We start from the raw sequence: 24,136 nt of genomic DNA on the forward strand, positions 1-24,136 counted from the left end.
TCAGGTGTAGGTATGTGAAAGGGACTCACATAGCTCAGGACTTGACTACACTTGCCACCTCTCAATTAGACCTCCTGATCTCTGACATATATGTGCTTGACTATGGCCATCATGGCTTCTCCAATATTAACTATTCAATAATGAATGGTCAATTCTCTCTGCTGAGTGGGAAAGTCTCTCAATGTTCTCATTCACAAGAAGACATGGATGGCTCTGCTCACCTCTACTCCCTTGTCCAAACCATATTCCATAACTGAAGAATTTTTCTGGTGCTGGGCTGCAGTGGTTGTCTAAAAGGAGAGTATGGAGAATAATGGGACCTACCTTGTTGCTTAAGGACAAGGCAGTTACCTTTATAGGGAGGAGGGCAAGGCATACCTAATACCAGCAGCAATAAAGGTGGATTGCAGGGAGCAGGATCAAGGAAAGGTTAAAAAATCAAATCAACTAAAGGTTTTGGCCCACGAGTTATAAAAAATAAGGTACAGGGAGGTTTCTGATGTGCTATTTACCCACACCGGAACTAGCATGCTATCTTCCCACACAGGTAAACAAGAAGGAAGGCCCTTGATGAGTTCATATTTAAACTTGTGAATTAAATTTGTTGAAGTCAAAGTAGGTAACTATAAACAATGTTGGCTTTCAAGAGATATTTTGATTAGTGGTAGGCATTTATGACTACTCTGTTTTGTCTTCTGAAGTTTCCTTTTACTTTAGTCTTCCTCTCTGCCTCTTCTACCCTCTCGTCATATCTCTACTCTTCCCTCATCTTCTATATGTTCTTTTTGAGGGGTATGTGTTTCTAGAAGCTCAGTCATTGGTACTTCTTTATTTTTCTCATAAAATTTCCCTGAATAATTCCATCGAATCCTAAATTAGCAAATATCATATTTATGCTTATGACTTATAAACTGTTTTCTGTAAACTCCCATATGCATTTGCCTACTTGATCTCTTCATTTAAACATCTCACTGACAACACAAACTCTTTTTTTTTTTAAAGATTTATTTAGTTATTTATGCAAGCACTGGGTACAGTCAGAAGCGCAGGAGGGTGAGAGAATTCACCAGAGCCAGAGCAGGGAACAGAACAGGCAGACTGACAAAATACACTGCTGAGGGGAGCAGCGGGTGGCAGAAAAGGTCTGCTGCCATGTGGGACCCTTGCCAGTGGCCAGGGATCGAACTGGCCTGTGGAGGCTGCAGGCAGCTTTGCAAACCAGCGCTTAACTGCTGCACCACCGGGGAGGCCCTCAAACTCTTGATTTGAACCCTTAATGGCCCACCTACCACATTCTTCTTTGTTTATTATTATAATACTGTTATTCTCTCATTGACAAAGATCAGAACTTGAAGATTATCCTTGATATTATCTTTTTCTTATTCCCACAGCCAGCCCATCAGCAATGTCCATTAATTCCATCATCAAAATTTATCATGAGACTCACTTTTCTTTCTCTCTATTGATGCCACCTTAGTCCAGTTTATTAACAAAAAACTTTTTTGTTGTTGTTGAGGTAACATTGGCTTGTAACAATCCATATAATTTAGAGATACACTGTCATACCTTTCACACTCTTATAATATTGGGTGCTCACTACACAGTGTCTTCCTGTGAGGGCATTTGTTTTTGGTATTTCCTTCTCAAATCATCTCCACTGGGCTGGCTCATTTGAATTATGTAAGTCACAATTCACATGCCCCTTGTGTAAAAAGGTCTTTCCTGTGTTTAATACAAAGAAGTCCCTTCCTCATCCCATCACTGTCACATTAATGTCTTATTCTGTATTTTTATGTCAACTTACTTTCTGACATTATCTTCATCTGTTTGTTTGTTTTAGGTCATTTCCCTTTGCACACTCACTACAATCTAAACTCTAGGATGTGGAAATGTTGTTTCTCTTGTTTACTTGAGGCTTTGAATGCCTGGTACACTGAGTAAGTGGTTGTATGAATGATTCAAATAATTAATTAAAACTTGCAAAAGACCCTTGATGATCTTCTCATTTCCATTCTTCTTTCTGTAATACACTTTCAACAGAAGACCAAAACCATCTGTTGAAATATAAAACAGATCATTTCTCTCCACTAACTTAATCTCCTTGATAGCTTCTCAGTACACTCATAATAAAATCCAAGCTCATCATGTTGGTTTTCATTGCTATTCTCTTCTTTTTTTTATTATACTCCACCGACCTCTTGATCACACTAAACTCTCATTTGTTTGGAATATTCTTCCTGACATGCTCTGCATAGGTATCATCTTCTCTTTCTTTAAATTTTGACTTCAGTATAATTTCTTCAGAGGGGAATCTCCTTATTTAAATTCCCTTTATGGTTTTTTTTTTTCCCCTCAAACTAGCATTCAGTAGTTTTTCAATGACTGAAGTTATTTATTGCATACAGTTGTTTTCATCTGCCTAGTCCAAATATGGGGTGATTAAGGTAGCAGTCTGGTCTGTCTTGTCTCTTTAGTATTCTTTATAGCTAACATAGGTAGAAACATATCCTAACTTAGGGCAGCAACAATACTCAATAAATGTTTTGTCTTGTTTTTCCAATTTAAAATGATATCACATGGTAGTAAAAACTCTTGGAATAAATGAGATTACCACTGCTTACAAACTGGAGAGTGCTAACTTAATCCAGCCTGCAGATGTTTTTTGGTATGTTAGATTGTTTGTTTGTTTGTATTATTTTAGGCCAACACATTGTTTTAATTTTCTTTAATTATTTTAGCATGAAAGCTACAGTTTATCATAGTCCTCATCTCGGACTAGTATTGAAATATTACAATAAGTAAGGCCTTCAATTAGAAAGGACTTGTGATAATTTTTCAGATGTTAACTCATTTACTTTGTGAGATGGTAACCCCAGCAGAAGTTAATGATCCAAGAGGTTGCCTAGTTATATAACAGATCCAGAAGGGCATTGGCTATTTGCTGACTTTTATAGAACTGTCTCAATATTTCAATATTCCACCATTCCACTCCCGTTCTCTCTAGCGTGGCTTTTGTTTGTATCTGAGTTTGTGAAATCTTCTCTACTTAATTTAGAGAAGTGCAGGTATAGATAGCTAGATAATAAGAAGGTAGAGAGGAGAGCTCTGAGAAATGTCAGTATCAAGGAATGAATAAAATAAAAGTAACCTAGAAATAAGAAACTAAAGAAGAAAAGGTAACAAACAAAAACTTTTCTTGCATTTCAAGGAGAAAGGTACTTTAAGTGGGCATTTTTGTCTATAGATAACAGTGGAGTATTATTTTTTTCAATGGAAGACATTGATGAATAATGACTTTAGGACAAAAGATTTTAGTGGACAATAGGTAATAAATCAACTTTCGGTGGAGTGAGGAATAGTTATAGACTGTTTGAGATACATTCTGTTGAGGAGAGTGGTGGGTAGGGCCTGCCAGATATAAGGCATAAGGAAGTGTGCTGTCTGTAGATAATTTCAATAGCAATAAAAACAATTAAGTTTGTCTTCTGCTTAGAACTACCATGCTCCATCAATTATAAACATTTATGTTAGGGTAAGCATTCTCCTCCTCTTAGTTATCTTAAAAGAAAGGATAGTTTAAGAGCATCGGGTCAAAGAAGGATGACAGAGTGACTTGTGAATGTTTATATAACAAAAGGAAAGGATCAGCCATCTGGAAGTGTTTTAATAGAGGTTATAATCTGTAAAGAAATATGAGGGCACACAGAATGCAAGAAATACAGGAACGATTTAACTTTGAACATAAATAGAACTTCAGATTCCTAGAGAAATAACCCTTGATTTTTAATTCAGAGTTGTCCCTTTATGGCAAATTGTAAATTTAAAAAACAAGAAAGGTCTACAATTTGCCATGAAGAGACAATTATATGCCCTTTTGAAAATAACAGTGATGCTGCAAAAAATAACAATATCCCAGATGTTATCACTGCTATGTAATTTCATAAATTTTATGCCAAATAATTTTAAAAGCATCATTTTAACAGATATACTCTAATTTATGATATTAAATTAGTTTATTTTGTATTTTCACTTTTTTCATACAGGTAACAAATATTGGGTGTTCAAGGACACGACTCTTCAACCTGGTTACCCTCATGACTTGATTACCCTTGGAAGTGGAATTCCCCCACATGGTATTGATTCAGCCATTTGGTGGGAGGACGTTGGGAAAACCTATTTCTTCAAGGGGGACAGGTCAGTAACACTTTACACTTTACACGAGGAAAATAATTAGGTGATGTTTACAGAAGTCATTATTTCCAGTCTCTCGTAAGTATGGACTGTTGATTAAGAATTTGATTGTGTGGATATAAACATAGGAATTAATGGAATTGAAAATATTTTAAAATTACTTATAAATAATATTCAAGATATATTTTCCTCTAATGTGCTTAAATAATGTGATTTTATGATGAAGGTACATACAGAGTATGTATTCTCTCCATTTTCTATAATCTTAACGTATCTATAAACCTGTATTGAAATGTATATGTCTTCCATGGTATTTTTCTTATAATTTTACTTACTTCATTTAAAGAGTACACTTTTAGCACAGGCTTTTTGTACTTTCAAATTCAAAGTTAAATCTACACTTTTTAAAAACAGTTTATTGTGAACACTTTCAAATAATTTTAGTTTAGTCATGTTTCTATTTCTTAAGAAGTTACTTGTTTAGGTACCAGCAAGTAGATTTATAAAATAACCAGAGTATCACCAGGCTAAATATTTTTAACTTGAAATGTAATTTCCTTTCCTGCTACTTTTTCAAATTTATTTTCCTTTTATGACATGGCTAACAGGGTTTGTAAAAAATATAAGTAAATTGTTAGTCTTATGACTTATCATAGCTACTAAGTAAACAGTTCCACCCTGTCACCTTTTGAAAGATATTACACATTAAATGTGGTTTGAAGGCTATATTTTTTATTAATTTAAATTAATATCAGGTAGAAAAAAGTAATAAAGATGGAAAATTTAATTTTAATTACCCTATGACAAATATTGGGTCAAATAGAACACATAAGTAACTTTCATTCATATATAGAAGGACTTACGTACTTATTTCTTCTGTGTTTGTAAATAAATTTAAAACACACACATACATTAATGCCCAAAAAAAGCTGGTGTTGAGTTTATTTTATAATCTTAGCCTACCATGACCCTATAAGATATCTCCAACTTAAGAGAAATACATGTAAGTTTATGAACATTTTTTTATTTTGTGATTTGCATTTTCATTTTTTTAAAAGATTTATTTATTTATACAAGAACCGGAGTACAGGCCAGATGCGCGGGAGGGTGAGAGGATTCACCAGAGACAGAGCAGGGAACAGAACAGGCAGATGACGAAATACACTGCTGAGGGGAGACAGAAGAGATCTGCCATGCCATGTGGGATTCTCGCTGGACGGCCGGGATCGAACTCACGCTGCAGAGCAGCGGACAGCTTTACAGTGTGGCGCTCAAGTGCCTGCGCCACCAGGGAGGCCCAAGATTTGCATTTTTAAATTGCAAATCATTATTAACATTAAGGTTCATCTTTGAACAAAAAGTTCTTATAATTTTCCTCAATGCATAGAAGTTTATACTTTTAAATTTTGTTTCTAACTTTCTGCCCACTAGATTTCTATATATTTCTTTAGCAAAATAGTCATAGATTCTAATTGATTATCATGATGCTAAGGTTTTGATAAATGTTCTTTACAAAGTCACAAAAGAGATCCATCACAAAAAAAGTGGTATTAATGGATAAGATGCTACTCAATGCCTCAAAAAGTATATGACTCTCAGCAAGATACAAATGTGGTAGTGTTTGAGAGGAGAATGAATAGATTGCTACAGCATGGTGACCACTAATGAAAGTAAGTCTGCAGACCTATAACTTATCCTTTAAAATAACAACCCTTAAGGTTGTTAGAGTTTAATTTCCCAGCTGTTTTTTTTTTTTTTTTTTAATGCCTGCCTCCTCCCCTCCCAGCTGGTTTTAATTGCTTGAATGTACTCTTTCAGAACGAGGTTCAATATGGAGTTGCACTTTTTTTTTTTTTCCAGAAAGGGGTAGAAACAAAAGATGGAGAAGACAGATTTCTGTTGAAAAGAATATGAAAGCTTAGTTTTTATGTAATGGCATAAGGAGGGTTTCAGAAGTGATAATAAAAACTGGCAGTTTATTATCAGATAGTCCAGATTTTCACTCGTGTAGGTGCTACTTATTTTAAATTTCCGTTATATAAATTCAGCATTTATTGAAAATTTTCACTTTAGACATTAAATCTGGATTACCTAAAGTCAGTGAAATCAATAAATGTTAGATACCAAATTTATGATAGAATAAAGCCTAGCAAATAGAGTAAGTTTTAATAATTTATTTCCTTTTGAGAAACTGCAAGCAAAATATGTCAAAATGTATAGAAATAATTTTAAGTTCTTCCTTCTTAAATAATTAATTTTATAGGTTTTAAGAATATTTAAAGCAGGATTTTAATAAATTTCTGTGGTGTTCTTATATAAGATATCATAAGTTGTATATGTTTAATAAACAGATCACTTCATATAATTATATAATTCCAAAGTTATAACTTTTATTAATATATTCATTCTAGATTAAAAATTGATAGAAAATTAATTCTGGTAGTGACCTGAATCACTATAGCTTGTACCTGAACCTAATGTAATGTTATATGTCAATTATATATATAAAAAAACAAATAATTTAAAAAGTAGATTGAGAAGATATCAAACTATGAAGATATACACAACATTTGCTTGTCACTTTTATGTAACAATTCAGTGACTCTTTCTTCCTTATAAACAAATTACAATAATTATAACTTCTGACCTTTTATAGATAAATATATTCATGTGTATTTTTGAGAGAAAACTGAAAATTTATTTGTCCTTGCAATATTTTTCTTTCTTCCACTGCCATCTTTCTGCTTTAAAAGATATGTGTTAGCAGTTTTCTATTTCTGTATGATTAGGAGCAGAAGGGGATTTAAGAGACAATCTAGTCCATATGTAAAGCTTTAAGGGAGCAGACAAAAAATGTTTTTAATACTGAATACTACAGTAACATATAAGGCAGTAAGGAATGATGGATACTCTGGTGAGCTGAAAAGTACAATTGAGGAAAACATTCAAAATCAGAATCATTTATATAATTTACAAGGCAAATGCAGCATGATTTTAAATAAGATTTGGCTCAAATGCTGTCTCAGATCAGCCTTGCATCTTTTCACTTCCTACCAAAATCTAGACACCCTCTATTATCTTTCACAGGTACTCATTCTTCTCTACCTGACTGCCCTTTAATGGGTTGAATTGAGACAACCCATTACATTCTCAATAGGTTTAATTCCTGCTTCCTCCAGATTTCTACACTGGTTCTGGCATAACCCTCATTCATTCATCCAAAAAATATTTTCAAAAAATATTTCAGCACATACTATGTATGTCACATATATGCTAGGTAACAGAGGGATAGTAGTGGAGGCTTCCCCTTCCACTTAGATTCTATTAAAGAGAAAACAGTAAACAGTTAAATAATTCTTATATTTTAATAGTGGAAAATGCTACAAAGAAATAAAATAAGGTAATGATAATGATGGAGTCTTGTGTCCTTACATTGGTGGTAAGTTGTGGCTTGGAAATTAGTGCGGAAGTCAGGGAAAGTCTCACTTGTCAAGGGGGTAATGGAGAGGGAACTTGAGTAGGGAAAAGTTTCATCCACATAACACTATTCAGAACAATGTGTTATAGGTAGATGACATAACAGTACAAATGTAATAATGCTGGAATGTTCAAATCAGAAGCAGCATTGTGCCTAGTGTTTATAGAGGAAGTGGTTGAAGAGGTCAAACATAAGCAGTTGTGATCATACAGAGTGGCAAATGCTTTGGATTTTATTCTAAGTACAGTGGAAGGCATTGGAGAGTTTCAACAGGAAAGTGACATGAGCTGATGTATATTCACAACTTCATTATAACTTGTGTCTCAAGAATGGTCTGCAAAACGGGAGACAAGAAATATATTTGAAGGCTATTTGAATATTTCGGTGGGATAGAATGGTAGCAATGGAGATGGAGCAGAGGGATGGGGGTATGGAATACATTTTGAATGTAATATAACAAGTCTTTCTTGTGGCAGGATTTTTGGGATAAGGGAAAAAAAAACAAATCAAGGATAACTTCTAGATTTTTTGCCTAAATAACTGAATAGATCATGCCATTTCTGAAGATAGAGCAGAGAAAGGAATATTGAGAGAAGGGGATTAAGAGATTGACACGTCTACATTCAGATTGAGATGACTGTTTATACTCCAGTTGGAAAAGTCAAATTATTACTTCGGAAATTGAGTTTTTGTCTTAGTGGAAAGGTCAGGAAGAGGCACAGAACTGAGAGTAATTGACATATAAATTGTATTGAAAGCAGGGACCCATATGAAATCTCCCAAGTTAGGGATGGTTAAAGAAGAGTAGATGATATGATGAATCTTTAAATAGAACTGTACATTCAGATTAAAATTTCCACTGTTTCACTTTTTCACATGTTGCACAGAACTCAATTCCTTAGATTCCAACTTGCCCTTTTCTTAATATACTATAGTTTTACACTTGGATACATATTGGTCCTCATAGCATTTGACTCTCAAATGCTATGTTTATAAATCATCTCAGAATCTTCTCACAGAAATATCCAAGACTATTTCCATACTTTATTTTAGCTTAACTGTTTATCGTTTTAAGACATTTTCAAATAAATAAGACAAAATTCACTAATTATTTATTATGATGATCAGCACTAATAATCAAGTAGAAAAATATACATATTTCCTCCAGCTTACACTACACACTGATAGTGTGTATTTATGAAGTATTTACTTAAGGTATGTGTTCTGTAAATCATCAAACACTATAAAAATAGTTGGTTTCAATTCTGATGCATTTTGAAAAATGTTACTGAGGAGTGGAATATTGTGTGATTATTGGGTAGGGAAAAAAATGGTTCTGTGTTTTGTGGTAAGAACAGAAGCAAGTAGTCTTGATTCTGAAGTAAAGAAATGAGACAAAGTAGGATCAATAAAGAAGTAGCTGAGACATATGAAATAACCCTTGCAGACACTTTTTGTTCATTTTGAGTTCAGTATCCAGCAACTTCCTATTATTTGTGTCATTTTAAAAATGTCTATACTTTCTTCTTCACAGAAGGAATTTAAGAAAACTAATTTATTGTACACAGACAACTTTTATATTTTGTGAATGTGAATCATGAACACATCTAAAAATGATGAATAAATCTCATTTCTAGTTACGATTTACTTTGAAATATTAACAATGCTTCTTTCAAAGAATCAGCAATTGAAATCTTAATTTACAGTTGAGATAACTTGATATATCAGAAAGAAAAACCTATAGGGTTCATTTAAAGTAGCATTCATCATTTACTGAAGCTACTGCACAAAATTCCAAAATTATTAAAATAACAACATCTAAATCTTAAACCCACAAAATTGTATATTTGCAGTGTTCTATCTGAATATGTTAGTATACTTCTCAATGAGCCCATGAACTTACTTTTCAGGGAGAAAAAAATGAATGCAATGAGCTTTTTGTTCATATTCAAATATGTTCAAATGTTTGAAATTAAAATATAAACCATATAAGTCTTAGCACATTTTATAAGAAACTATGAATGTAGTTAGATGACTCTAATCCCAATCAAGTTTATTACATATGCATCAAAACTGACACACAGCGGGTAACCTGAGGTTCCAAGTCAGAGTCGAGTTTTCCACAAATTGTGAAATGATGCAAAATGATAATTTGCTTTGTCTGTGAAAAGAAAGAGAGGAGAGGGCCTTTATTCTGACAAATTCATACCAGAATTACATTTCTATAAGAATTTTTCAAAATTCACATTCCATTAATATTTTCTTGAAATATGAGATCTCTGTAAAACTTATGTACCTGGTATATAATTTCAATGCTCAGAAAGTGCTGGTGGGTAAATGGTCTATGAATGAATAGAGGGAGGAAAGAAAACTGTACCCAAACAATGAACATTATGAGTTTAGTGAGAATACAAGGAATAAGAATAGCAGCTAGATTAATATAAAAATATTATATCATGGGAAAACTAGCAGTAACATGGTAGAAAACCACAGTAAACTGAGAATCAGAGGGCTAGTTTTACTTTCAACTTTGCAACATTCACAAAGAGCAAAAATGATTAAGTAATTTTGATAATACAATACTCTATCACTGACTGGACTGAGAATTATGATTTAAGATTGTGACACCATCATGGAGAACACTATGTTATGCAATATGAAAGATTGTTAAGGGGTTAAGTGAAATAAGATAATGTATGTATATAAATTTATTTTATAACTACGAAGCACAATATTAAACACAGTTATTGTTACATGAACATTGTTGTAATTATTTCTCAGAGTAGAAACCTGTTTTCTCAATATGTAGTAATATTTTTCACAATTACATGCAGGGTGCAATCCCATAGTCCCAAGGATTTTAAATTATTCCAGATATTTAAGTTACAAACTTTTAAAGTTCACTTTAAGTTATAGTTTATGTCATCTCAAAATGTCATTTATTTTATGGTATGTCATTATTTAATCTACCATTGAAGGAAAAATTATGCCAAGTAAATTTTGACATAGTTTTGATTGTAAGGTACATTTTCAACTTATAGAGATGTAGCGTGTGTGTGTGTGAGGGGTAGAGTCTTACTTTAAATCCATGAAATTAAGTAGTTGACTATTTCCCTGTGAGGGTTTTCATTTTTGGCCAAGTGTAGGAACCAATTAACATATATGACTGTTTAAACCCCATTCAAATATTCACTTCAGAAAAGAGATCTTGACATTTTGAGTATAATCTCAGCTACATTAATCATTCTGTATTCACCTCAGAATGTGAAGTCCACTTCCTGTGAGAAAGGAAAGTCCAGAAATAATTTAAAAGCAGATGCTTCCATGAACAAGATGTAAAAGAAAATATACATTAGAAACTTTACAGCAATCACTAATGATTCTGCCTACTTGATTTCTTCAGATGATTGATCCCACCACCATTATTTTATCTCAGAGCTTCTCTGTGAAACCTCTCCTGATCTCTCTATCAGATCTGTTCTCATGCAACATGTGATAAGAATCTGTCATAGATACCTATAAGACTTTACTTGCCTTTTTTGGGTAAACTCTATCTTCGATCTTACTTACTGAGATATTTCCTGAAATAATACCTTTTTTCTCCTTTCCATATGAACACCAAAGATGAAGTAAGTGCTAATATTCTAGATGTTACTTGAGTAAGATTTCTAGGAATCTATAGCAAAACCTTTTGCATAAAAGCCCAGTATTTTGCAAATATAGAATGAGCTTGGGGTGGGGAAATAACCAGAAAAGAATGGAAAATGCTTTTTTATATTTCTCCCAAAATGCCTAATCCCAAGATAATGCATTGTGTCATGTCCCAAACCTGTGTTGGTGAAATACTAGATTTAGCTGATAATGAAGAAACGTTTAGTGGAAAATAGAATGATTATCAAGTAAATTTGAAAAATGTATTTGTAGGTATAGTGGAAATGGTAAAGACTTTTGAAATCAGTCAGAACTCAGTATAGTCTACCTATTACCCTTTGTCCTCTATTATTTTCTCTCGAATGGGAATAATGAAGATATGGGTTTGCTGAGATTTTTTAAAATTTATTTATGCATATAAGAACTGGGGTACAGGCCAGAGGTGTGGGGGGTGAGAGGAATCACCAGAGACAGAGTGGGGAGCAGCACAGACAGACTGAAATACACTGCTGAGAGGAGCAGCGGACGAGACAGAAGTCTGCTGCGCCATGTGGGCAGCACCCTGGCTGGGGATTGAACCCATGTTGCAGTGACTGCGAATAGTCTCATAAGTTGCGTCTTAACCCCTTGCACCACCAGGGAGGCCCCAGGTTGGCTGAAATTTAATAAAATAATGCATTCTGCCTGTCCTGAAATATACAATGGGTCTGTGAACTACCAATGGTTTCACCCCAATTTTGTCAATCCTTTTAAACATTCAGGATATAAACTTGTTTGACTTGTGGAACATATTGACAATAATGAGTGATCCCAAGAGGGACATTCACACTTTGTTCCCTGGAAGTCAGGTTGGTTCTGTGCAAGTGCTCAAGGACTACCCTGTGAAGGGATAGGAGCCTAAGTGTTCTGACTCTTGACGAGTTTTGCTTTTATCTCTTTTACTCTCCATATGCCAAGGAATCAGTAAATAATTGCGTTAAATTCTATACTAATACACCAAATTGTCTCAGTAATTCCACCTTGATATCTAGGAGGCCTTTAGATTTATCATACCTACAACCAAACCCATTATTTTTACAAACCTCCCCAATTTACCTTCCCTGCTTCCTTATCTTTTTGAATGGCATTATTATTCTCCCAGATGTTCAAGCCCCCAATTTTCAAGTATGCTCAATTTCTTTCCCTGACATCCTGTATTCAATCCATTAATAAGCTCTTGGGGATTTCCCTCAAAATATATCCCAGTTTTGCTAATTTTCATCATCTTTACAGTTTATATTCTAATCCAAGGATTTTTGCAATGACACCCTAACTGGTCTAGTTACTAGCACTTTACTTCCCTTATTAACTCACAGTAGGCAGCATGCTTCTTTTAAAAAATGATTTAAAAATGCAGCCTCTTTGCTCAACATCTATGTTTACTTTATATCTCTCCAAAGACTTTTTTATAGAGCGAGGATCTATTAGTCTTAGATCCCAGTTCCCACTCTAACCTACTCTTTTCTTTATAAATTCATTTCTACTCATACTGTCCTCCTTGTAAATAATCAATTACTCTAAACTTTCACGTATTATAGGAACTTTCAATAGCTAGTTCCTTTACCTGGTGTATTCTACCCCCACACTTCATGTGTTGCTTGTCACATCTTTTTACTCTCTATTCAAATATTAGTTCATGAGCAAGTACCTCTCTGTCCACTGATTTAAGTGACTTCTCCATACTTCTAGGTAACTAAATCTTCTTTGTTTCCTTAATAAATCTTATTTCCTCCTGTCATAATATATATTTATTATAAATAATTTTATTGTTTATAGCCTCTAAATATCCTGAAATATAATATTGATATGAGCTGGGCCATGTTTTGTTCATGGTTGTAAATCTAGAAATTATAGTAAAGCCAAGGACATAGTAGCTATTCAGCAAATATCTGTTGAATGAATAAAAGAATGAAAAAATAGATGAAGACTCTACATAAGACTATCTTTTAAAAATGTTTTTCTACCTAAGAAAGATTTTTTTTTAATCATGAACACTTCTGGCTTATACATAGGTTAGTGATTCTTCCTTGAATTATAAATGCATTTAGAAAGCATATGTATTTGGCTAGTATTTTTTAAATTAATTTTAGCAGGCTAAATAAATACACATTAACATAGCCCTTTTTAACTTATGCAGGAAAGAAGACAAAATAAATGTTTTGTGTCCTCTGTCTTTCCTGTGATTAAAATCAGTTCTATAAATCATTAACAGGTATAGAGGTAACATATAGCAAAGATTAATGAATGTTAGCTGTTACTGTTTGTATGCATAATGACCTTCCCTATGCATGTGTTGTTGGTTTTATCATTTATCCATTTTAGATATTGGAGATATAGTGAAGAAATGAAAACCATGGATCCTGGCTATCCCAAACCAATCACAGTCTGGAAGGGTATCCCTGAATCTCCTCAGGGAGCCTTTGTGCACAAAGAAAATGGTATGTAATATGCATGTAATGTATTTCATGAATTTCTAAATATTTCAATAATTTAGATTTAGTTTAGATTTAATTTAGATTTGCATTTAATATTCTGTTCCAATATTTTTAACCTCAATTTATTTTTAGTTTGTGAAAAAAATAGACATCTTTAAATGACGGTCATGGGTATCTCTGAAGTAACCTTGCCTATCTTTCTATTAAAATTCCTATAAAGATAATTATAACAAACATACATGGAACATGAACTGGTCATAAGGAGGATATGTTGTTAAGTATGGACTGAAGACAAAGTACCTCATAGTAGTGACTTGAGAATTGCTATTTTTCAAGTATTCCTTTGGCTCAGTGTCAGCACAAAGATCTCAGTTCAGTACAATCAGGCAAGAGTAGCTGTATGATTGCTTAATAACAAACTCATCACAGAGCGGCTGTGTTCCTTACTCTCCATCTCAGGATTTGAGTTTCATACAGAGGTTCAGTACAAAGTTAGCCAAGCAATGGATAATCCGTATTCTTCTAAATGTGAACAGATGTAAAATAGCATTTTTCTCCTCTTGTAGAATTAGTACATAGGAGTAAGCCATAAAAATAATTCAGAAAATGTATACACAGTATTCTAGAACAAAGGAAAGAGATATCATTCTGAACTAGAGAAAAAGCATATTAAAAATAATTTATAATAAGAATGTGAAAAAATTAATATATCATGTGGGTCATCAATAGCATGAAGAGTCTATAACATCCATGGAATAAGAAAAAATTAAACGTTCTTTTTCAAGAATAAAATTAAGTATGTTCAAAGGGAGGTAAGAGCAAAAATGATTAATTAATATATGGGGGAAACAATCAATGCCAACACTGAAAATTATGATTGACTATCAGTATATTATCAGTTTAAGAAAAGTTTACACTGAGTGCAAACTTGAAGGATATGAGATCCAGAAGGAATAAATATCCACCCCAAAAGTCAGAGTACACTAAGTGCCTTTTAACCATTGTTATGTATAATACATTGCATTCTTTGTGATGCTCTCCCACAAGTCAAACACTCTAGGCATAGGCATAGTCCAAAACAACCTGGAGACCCAATAATGGCATTTGCTAAAAATTATAGCTTTTTGCTTATTCTATTGGTTCACAGAATTAAAGGACCAAGTTAAGATATAGCTGTTTGTGACAGATAAGAGAAACAGATGGAGATGAAAACATACCTATCTGAAATGAAAAAGACACTAGAGATTGAAGTTGAATGTATAAGAGGTAGTAAAAACAGACCAATATGGTGGACAAAAAACCAATATACAGATGCAAATGAAAAAAACAAAAAAGGTGAAAGGTGATTACATGGAAGGCAAAAATTGATGTCACCCCTGAAATTACAGCTGTCATCAAGGAAGAAAGACAAGGAGAGAGATGTCTTGAAGTCATACTAAGGATGTTGTTACTCCCCAGATAAAACCAGCTCTAGCTAACATTCACAGAAGTCTATAGATAGCTTCCAGTAAAAGTTAGCAAACACTGTACAAAAGTATATTCAAAGAAAGTTAAGCAGAATTCTTTTTTTTTTAAATAATAAATTTTATTTTTATATTCCCCCATACAAATGCAAACGCCCCATTCTGACCCCAATCCTTCCCCTCCCGCCCCCCACCCCCCAAAAAGTGTCTCTGGTTCATAGTTTTTTGTTGATTTTGATTTTCACTTTCTTATATTCATTTTCCTGGTCCCTTATTTAAGTTTTCTAGATTCCTGCTATGAGTGAGACCATCCGGTATTTTTCTTTTTCTTTTTGGCTTATTTCACTGAGCATGATCCCTTCCAGCGCCATCCATGGTTTCTCATTTGTTTATTTTTAAGAATGAGTGTAACTTTTAAAATAAGTAATGAATTGTTTTAAAGATTGAAAAAGTACACATTTCTTTAATTCCTTAGCGTAGCAACTGTTTTCATTTTCTCCTTTTCTATTTTCAAGATCACTAATATCTGAAATATTGATTTCTGTAGAAATTTTTTGTGACAGCAAAAACTTCTTGCTGTCCCAATCTCTATTATTTTTTCAATTCTTGTCTCTGAAAATTTACAATATCCACTCACTAGAAAAATGTATTCTGAACTGCATAATAATTCATAAGCTATTTTTGAAAACTGAAACAACATATTAAAAATTTTTAAATTAGACTATTTAATTGTATTATTTTATATTATAATAACAATTGATAAAATACTATTTCCACCTCTATGAGAACTGATACTCAGTTTTATATGTTGTACAAAACATAACTGAGAATCCATGATAATATATTCATGAGCATTTCCTCACTATCTTCCTACCTCAAGGTAGGAAAAACAGTTCATATAGGGGAAAAACATAAGGGGGAAAACAGTTCTCTTAAGGGGAAAAACAGTTCCCATATATTCAGAATTTCATGTTTTTATGTATATTTATATATAATATATATATTTATATATATTTATATATTTATTATGCATTCATATATAATATATATTTATATATATTTCATGTTTTTTATATATATAGCAAAGAATAACATTATAAAATACTGACAAAGGAACAAAACATGTTGGGAAAATCAATTTAAATGATTAACAGCTACAGATGAACTTATACACATCTGTGTCTTGTAGATCTTTCCTGGTAGAGCCACTTCTTTGATGTATTCAAAATGCACTCACGGGCCTCCCCGGTGGTGCAGCGGTTGAGCGCTGGGTTGCGAAGCTGCCCGCAGCCTCTGCGGCGCCGGTTCGATCCCCAGCTGCTTCCCGGCCACCAGAGGAGGGTCCCACATGGCGCGCAGACCTCTCCTGCCGCCCGCTGCTCCCCTCAGCAGTGTACTTTGGTCCTTCTGCCTGCTCTGCTCCCTGCTCTGGCTCTGGTGAATTCTCTCACCCTCCCGCGCTTCTGACTGTACCTAGTGCTTGTATAAACAAAACAAACAAACAAATAAATAAATAATACATGCCTCTTTAAAAAAAAAATAAAAATGCACTCACATTTCACTTTTTCAGGAAATCTTTCTTGAATATCTGTTTTTGGTACTCTATTACTTGCACTCAAAATCTCATGTTACAATGATCATATTATATGCTCACCATCCCCTCTGGTATAAACTCTTCATAGGCAGTCACATGCCAAATATTCAGTAAATATTAATTGTTGAATTACTTTGATACTCTCCATTACTCAAAAGACTCATTCCACAAATCGGTGGCAATACCTTATTTTTCCAAAACTCTAAATTTGTCTAAAACCTTTGTCGTGGGGAGTAGCAATAACAACCAAGCTGTAAGTTTTGGTCTAAGTAGTCTACTAATAGCCAGTACTCCACATTTTATTCTTTACTTATGTCTCATGCTTGTGACTTTATTCCCTTTTTTGTATAAGAATAAAAACAAGTTCAAATTAAATAAACATTAATATTTATAAAATTTTACTAATAGTAATTCCCTAAAGGTTAGAGCTGTACACATGATATTATATAATTATAAAATCAATGACAATAGAGCACTAAAAGTGGTCTTCAACTGCCTACCTATCCACCAAGGAAGGCACTTTCTTCTTTGAAATCCTCTCATAATGGTATATTTTTTTTTAATTCCAGTGCTTAAGATTCAGCTATAGATTTTGAAGGGTATTTTTCAGTTTAAGAGGGAGTGTGCCTTCCTATACTACCTATTGAAATTAATTCTGTCATCTTTACAAATGAAATATAAATGCTTGATATCATGTATTGAGTACCTACCATGTATCAGTTGTGTTGTATAAATTCATTATCTTATTTAATTGTCCAACAGAAGTACTCTTGATCTTAATATTATTATTATTTATAAATTAGGAAATCAACACCAACTACTGATAGTTTTAGAAAACTGTTAAAGATATTAAAAGTGGTAAGATTTCTTATCTGAGGCGTGAAACTAGACTGTTCCAGCCTTACTGAATGTGCTCTAATACACTGGGAAAGGTTAACATGTTTTTCTACATTATACCATTAAATCCATTGTTAACCTGTCATGTCTGGCTAAATTTTTCATTTTGTCTTACAAGACAAACCCAGGCTTTCTAAAAATGTAGCTTCCCTAGTCATCCCCCTTCTGTTTTTCAACTATAGCCATCTTAGTTTAACAATTTTTTTTGTTTTGCTTTTTACTTCAGTCCCTAAAAATAGGTGTGTTAATCCAAATGAGGTTTGACCTATGCAGATATAGTAGTATGATTTATTTTTAGCATTTATTATTTGATAGTGTTTTAAACAACAACATGAGATTTTACACATATTAAAGTTATTGTAAAGAATCTCTGCATTCCCCTCCTTCAAATTGTTTCTATATTAATTGTTATCTAGTCCTCCAAACCCCCAATATTCTATATTTTCCCCTTAGAAAATGCAATCAAGGTTAATACAAGATTCTGTTTTTAACACTGTAGCACTTCATGTTACTGATTCCAGTTCCACTTATAGCCTGTTAAAAAGCTTGGACTCTTGATTCTATTGATTTGATTATGAATTCTTCCCCCACCCCATTTTCTTAGTAAAAATCTACAAGTACAATTCAAACAAGTTTCCCAAAAGATTCTATTTATTCATTCACATTTATTAAACAACAGTTAACTTCCTACTAATAAACACCTAACAATGCAAATGAGAGAACACACAGGCACTGCTTTGTGGGAGCATCTACTTCTGAGCTATACAAGGCAGCTGGTGAAGACAATGCACTTTACATTTTAGGACCAAGCAATAGAAAAGTCACTAGTAAAACCCCATCAAATACAGAAAAAGAAATTACTAAATAATACATTACAACTTCATTGATTTCTTTCTCAGAATTTCCCAAAAAATGATAATTCAGTTAAGAATCCATATGAAGGGCCTCCCCTGGTGGTGCAACTGTTGAGCGTTGGGCTGCGAGGCTGCCTGCAGCCTCTGCAGCACTGATTCGTTCCCTGGCCACCAGCGAGGGTCCCACAAAAAAAAAAAAAAAAAAAAAAAAGAATCCATATGATGTTGACACTCTTAATAAGCATAACACATATAAGGGTATTATAGGAAAGTTACTGTGAAAAGCAAAAAAATATGTGAATATATAAACAGTTTTTTCAACCAACTGACATTTCATAAATGAGTAAAAAACCCTGTTTTTAAACAAGATGAATTTTGTGTGATCATTTTACAGATTTCAAGATTTTATGCTACTTCTTTTCAAATTCTTTTTAAAAAAAAATATTTTTTATTTATACAATAGCTGGGGTACAGGCCAGAAGCGCGGGAGGTGAGAAGATTCACCAGAGACAGAGTGGGGAGCAGAACAGGCAGATAGACCGAAAGCACTGCTGAGGGGAGCAACGGGAGCAACAGGAGAGGTCTGCCGCACCCTGTGGGAATCTCCCTGCCTGGCCAGGAATTGAACCCGCACTGCAGAAGCTGCAGACAGCTTCAAAGCGCTGTGCTCAACCAGCTGAGCCCCCAGGGAGGCCCTCTTTTCAAATTCTTTTTATCAAATTCCTACTAACTAGACTTCTTATCTTAAACAAATGTATCCAGTAAACTACAATTCTACTCCTGTGTATGGAATGTATTACTATAAAATTTGGCCAGCAGACCTGATAAGTATGAAATAGAAACCTCTGAATTTTTGTATGATATCCAGTGGCTTCATAATAATTAGCTTTGACTAAAAATTAAAGATGAGGACACATACAGCTGTTGATTTCTAGTTTATAAATACAAGAAGTATGTTCACCTGTTTTGAAGGTCTGTTTAATTCTAGATCAGTGCCATTATTCAACTATGATCATCTAATGTACTATATTTGGCAGGCCATCAACATTTCCCCATCCAAGCTTGTAGAATAATTACATTGGATTTCATTAGTGTGATCAAATACCAGCTCCCTACAGAAACATTTGAATCTACATACACCTGTTTTCACTTGGCAAGTTACTCTGATTGCAAAACTGCCCTTCGAAACTAAAAGCAACAGCAGATTTTTATGGCATTGAACAGAATGATTTCCAGAATGAAATGACCTGAAGCAATGGTCTATCTTAGCTGAATTTTTTGAGAGATGTTAGAGAGTTTTTGTTCCAGGGGTGTAATCTATCACAATCTGTGATTTTTAACAGAATATTTTTTAATAAACAGCAGATCTCTAAAGGACCCAGTCTTAGAAAAATCATTAAGTATTCAGGCTCTAAAACTAGACCAAGATTTAAATCCTGTTTTCACCAGGACTTGGGCATATTATTTTATCTCAAGACCTCAGTATCTTTGTAAAGTATAAGTAATTAATTCTACATCGCTGAGTGACTATGAAGATTTAAAGATGTCGTTCACTAAGTTGTTAACACAGTGATTTTTCCATAATAAGTGCACAATAATGCAGGAAAAAGAAAACCCTCATTAATGATTATTATCCCAAAATTAAGCATGCTATTTAAAATAGATGGTTCTCAAAATACAGCTTTTAAGTAATTATAACATTTAAATATTTCTTTTCTGTCTCTTGGATTTTATCTTAAAGTAAGAATTAAGTCTCAGTAGTGCAATCACCAAAAAAAAACCAAACAATTTCACATGAAGGAGCTATAAATGAAAAGAAAAAACTGGATATTTGCCCAACGAAAAAACAGCAGTAGTTTCAAAAGATTCCTAACACACACACACACTTAATTGTCACAAGCTTTCCAAGTCTATTACCTGCATCCATAATGTTTTGGAACCTAAACTGTGTGTACTGCTAGTCAAGTCTTCCATATACCACCTACCTTTCCCCCCGCCCTCCACGAAGTTGGTTAGCTGGAAGGATTAAAGATAGAACTGCACATTTACTTATACTGTATTAATCTTTGACTCTGAATGCATTAATGACTTTAAAAGTTCAATAAAATGGGGGCCTCCCTGGTGGCGCAGCAGTTGAGCACTGGGTTGCGAAGCTGCCCACAGCCTCTGCAGCACCGGTTCTATCCCCAGCTGCTCCCCGGCCACCAGAGGGTCCCACATGGCGCGCAGACCTCTCCTGCCGCCTGCTGCTCCCCTCAGCAGTGTACCTGGGTCCTTCTGCCTGCTCTGCTCCCCGCTCTGGCCCTGGTGAATTCCCTCACATTCCCGCGCTTCTGACTGTACCCAGTACTTGTATAAGTAAATAAATAAATTTTTAAAAATAAAATAAAATATTAAAAAAAGTTCAATAAAATGTAGTAGGTGATATAAATTTAACATCAGTAAGTAAATAAGAAATTTAGAGGACAAAAGAGACAAAGTGTACTTGACCTAGAGCCAGAAATACAATTAATCCACAAAATACTATAAATACTTCATATGAAGATCACGAGTGGACAATGCTATGATTTTTTCCAATTTCTTGTCCAAATGACAAAAGCACACCTATCGTTTAGGAGGAGCACAATGATTCCTGACACTAAGATGATAAGAAATTTCCCTAGAGTATACATGGAAAAGCCTCCTCATAATGTATTGTACCAGGAACTCAATACAAACCTGAGGGCAAAACGTGCTTGAATTGATAAGGTTGTTTCCCTATCTTTCAATATAGGTTAATATTATCACGCTAATGTATAACACTGCCACAGCAATCCTATAAGCAAGCAATAGGGTAAAATTCTCTTTCTGATGTGGACTAGCATTATTTTTTGAACAGTTCCCCACACATAAGTTTTCTCTCTCCACTGAGTTTTCCATGGGCACTAGAAGACAGTTCTGGAACACAGCAGCTAGAGTCATTTCAATGGACACTTGAGCTTAGGATAATGTTTCCTTTCTGCAAAGGTTAAGGGACTTTAAAAATCTTTTAAGAATTAGCCAATTTAATTAAAAATTTTATACATACTCATTTTCACAAATAACATGATCGTGTGTGTGTGTGTGTGTGTGTGTTTCTCCCCAGGCTTTACGTACTTCTACAAAGGAAAGGAGTATTGGAAATTCAACAACCAGATACTCAAGGTAGAACCTGGATATCCCAGATCTATCCTCAAGGATTTTATGGGCTGTGATGGACCAACAGACAGAGAGAAAGAAGGACACAGCCCACCAGACGATGTAGACATTGTCATCAAACTGGACAACACAGCCAGCACTGTGAAAGCCATAGCTATTGTCATCCCCTGCATCTTGGCCTTATGCCTCCTTGTATTGGTTTACACTGTGTTCCAGTTCAAGAGGAAAGGAACACCCCGCCACATACTGTACTGTAAACGCTCTATGCAAGAGTGGGTGTGATGTAGGGTTTTTTTCTTTCTTTCTTTTCCAGGAGTTTGTGGTAACTTGAGATTCAAGACAAGAGCTGTTATGCTGTTTCCTAGCTAGGAGCAGGCTTGTGGCAGCCTGATTCGAGGCTGACCTTTCAAACCCAGAGGGTTGCTGGTCCTGCACATGAGTGGAAATACACTCGTGGGGAAGCTTCCATGATGCACAGTATCTGCCGTTCTTCAGTCCTTTGTCTTTCTTTGTCATTCAGTTCTAGGCCTTTCCTCTGCACGCTCAATGCCCAGTAAATTTTCAGGATTAACTAAAGAAGAGGAAAAAAAAGAAGAAAAGATTCTTCTTAAAGGTTTCTAATATTATTTTCCTTCTGAAATCTGAGCCCATTTCTGGGGGGTGGTGGGGAAGCAAAACAGAAAGTCCATGAATTTTTGCTTTAAAGCAAAGGAAACAAAAAGGTTAAACAAAGAACCCACAATTGAACTTTCAGGAAAGTGTGAAGACCCAAAACAGCTTTGTCTCCAAAGAAGATAGCTCTCTGACTGCTATGGAGAGTCTCCTACGCTTCATTTTTGTCAGGTGGGAGATCTGGAATACACTTGCAGGACTTTAGACTGTTGGGACAGCCATTTTCCAACAAACAAGGGGCCAAAATATCTGCAATATAGTAACAGCCTTAATAATACATCCATTTTTCGTTTTATACAGCTGTTCTCAGCTCTGTCCTCAATGTTTCATCACATTTATATTCATAGTTATATTCAAACAGGAGCTTTGTTTTGTTTTAAAGTGTTTCCGAACCTCCTCCTGCCACCTTACTCCTACATCATTGTGATAATCTCCCCAAATTGTATTAGGCCATTGCCCCAGGCCTTCCATGGGTCTGTCAGGAATATTCATTATAAGCAGAGCAAGAAGCAGTACGTCTCTAAAGTGGTTTAAAGTGACAGTTATTTTATAAGGTTATGTGACACTAGTAATACATTGGTGTAACCCTTTGAGAACTATCAGACCAGCTTCCAGAGTCTCAGGATTGCTATGTGGTAAATTATAAAACTGGGCAATGGTGAAAACAGACACAGGTTCAAGAAGTTCAGGCTTTTAAAACAGATATCCTATAACCCCGTGTAATTTCTAAGTGAGTTACAATGCAATAGAAGTGCATTTTTAACATGCAGAAATGATGTTACTTGCCAAAAATTTTTCTGGCAAATAAAAAGGTATTTTATTAAGTATCTTATAAGAGTGAAATTTTATTTGAACGGCCAATTATAATAGCATAAGTGGTTGTTTTTTTTTTTTTTTAGACATATTGAATTTCTGTTTTAAAATCCATTGCATGGAAATTCAATTTGCCTTGGTACAAAGAGTTAGCATTGCCATTTTAAAATGATGACTCTGAGGTTGCATGAATATCCTCCAGTGCATTACTTATTGCATGTCAGCCATAGTTCTCAAAGGGTTAGTGTGGCTTCTGGCATTTAGCCATCCATTTGATCACTGACAGAGCCAAGAGACCACCAAAGCATTTCATTGTTGAGTGTAATTCGTCCTAACAGCAGTATTGTCATTTTCATGTGACCTGCAGAGCAGGTTTGTATCAATATTTTTTTCCTAGAGAAAAGTCAGCAACTGACAGACCTCTTTATTGATTTTTAGGAGCTGCTTCTTGCAGTGAAAGGCTTTACAGCCACTGGGCTGTGAACTCATTAGAGATGGTCAGAAGGAATGCACCCCATGAGTCAGACATTGGCTTTGTGTGAAAGCCAGCTTTTGAGGGGATTAGCTTTTGAAACAATGAACAGCTTGCCTTGAACTTGATTATTGATCTGTTGACTGTCATTAACAACTTAAACATTGTCTTCTGTGAAAATTTTCCTTGAAGAGTCCTCTTCTGTGTCTTTGCCCTTTGACCTTTAACTTGCAAACTGGCACAAACTGAAAGAAATCTGGTGTTGCTTCTCCATTGGATTGTTAGTTCTCTAAAAACCTAGTAAGCATGAGCTGTTTCCTTAGAGTGGAGAGAAGAAGAGTGTTGAATTGTGGATCTGCAGATGGACACTTTGCTCTTTACATGCACACTCTAAAAATGC

General features: G+C 34.5%; 1 protein-coding gene across 1 annotated transcript in view; it reads left to right on the forward strand.

Moving 5' to 3' along the window:
- The window catches only part of MMP16 (matrix metallopeptidase 16), a gene marked incomplete at both ends in the record, with an annotated part of 239,003 nt that extends 216,942 nt beyond the window's left edge, over nt 1–22,061 (forward strand). The window contains 3 exons of the mRNA XM_084229849.1: nt 4,044–4,194; nt 13,682–13,797; nt 21,727–22,061. Of these exons, the coding sequence (XP_084085975.1) occupies nt 4,044–4,194; nt 13,682–13,797; nt 21,727–22,061 (602 nt within the window). The remainder of the gene's footprint in view (nt 1–4,043; nt 4,195–13,681; nt 13,798–21,726) is intronic.
- Nucleotides 22,062–24,136: the final 2,075 nt, after the last annotated feature.

This window comes from Talpa europaea (genome assembly GCF_964194135.1).
Source record: "Talpa europaea genome assembly, chromosome: 3".
In the NCBI taxonomy this organism is placed as follows: domain Eukaryota; kingdom Metazoa; phylum Chordata; class Mammalia; order Eulipotyphla; family Talpidae; genus Talpa; species Talpa europaea.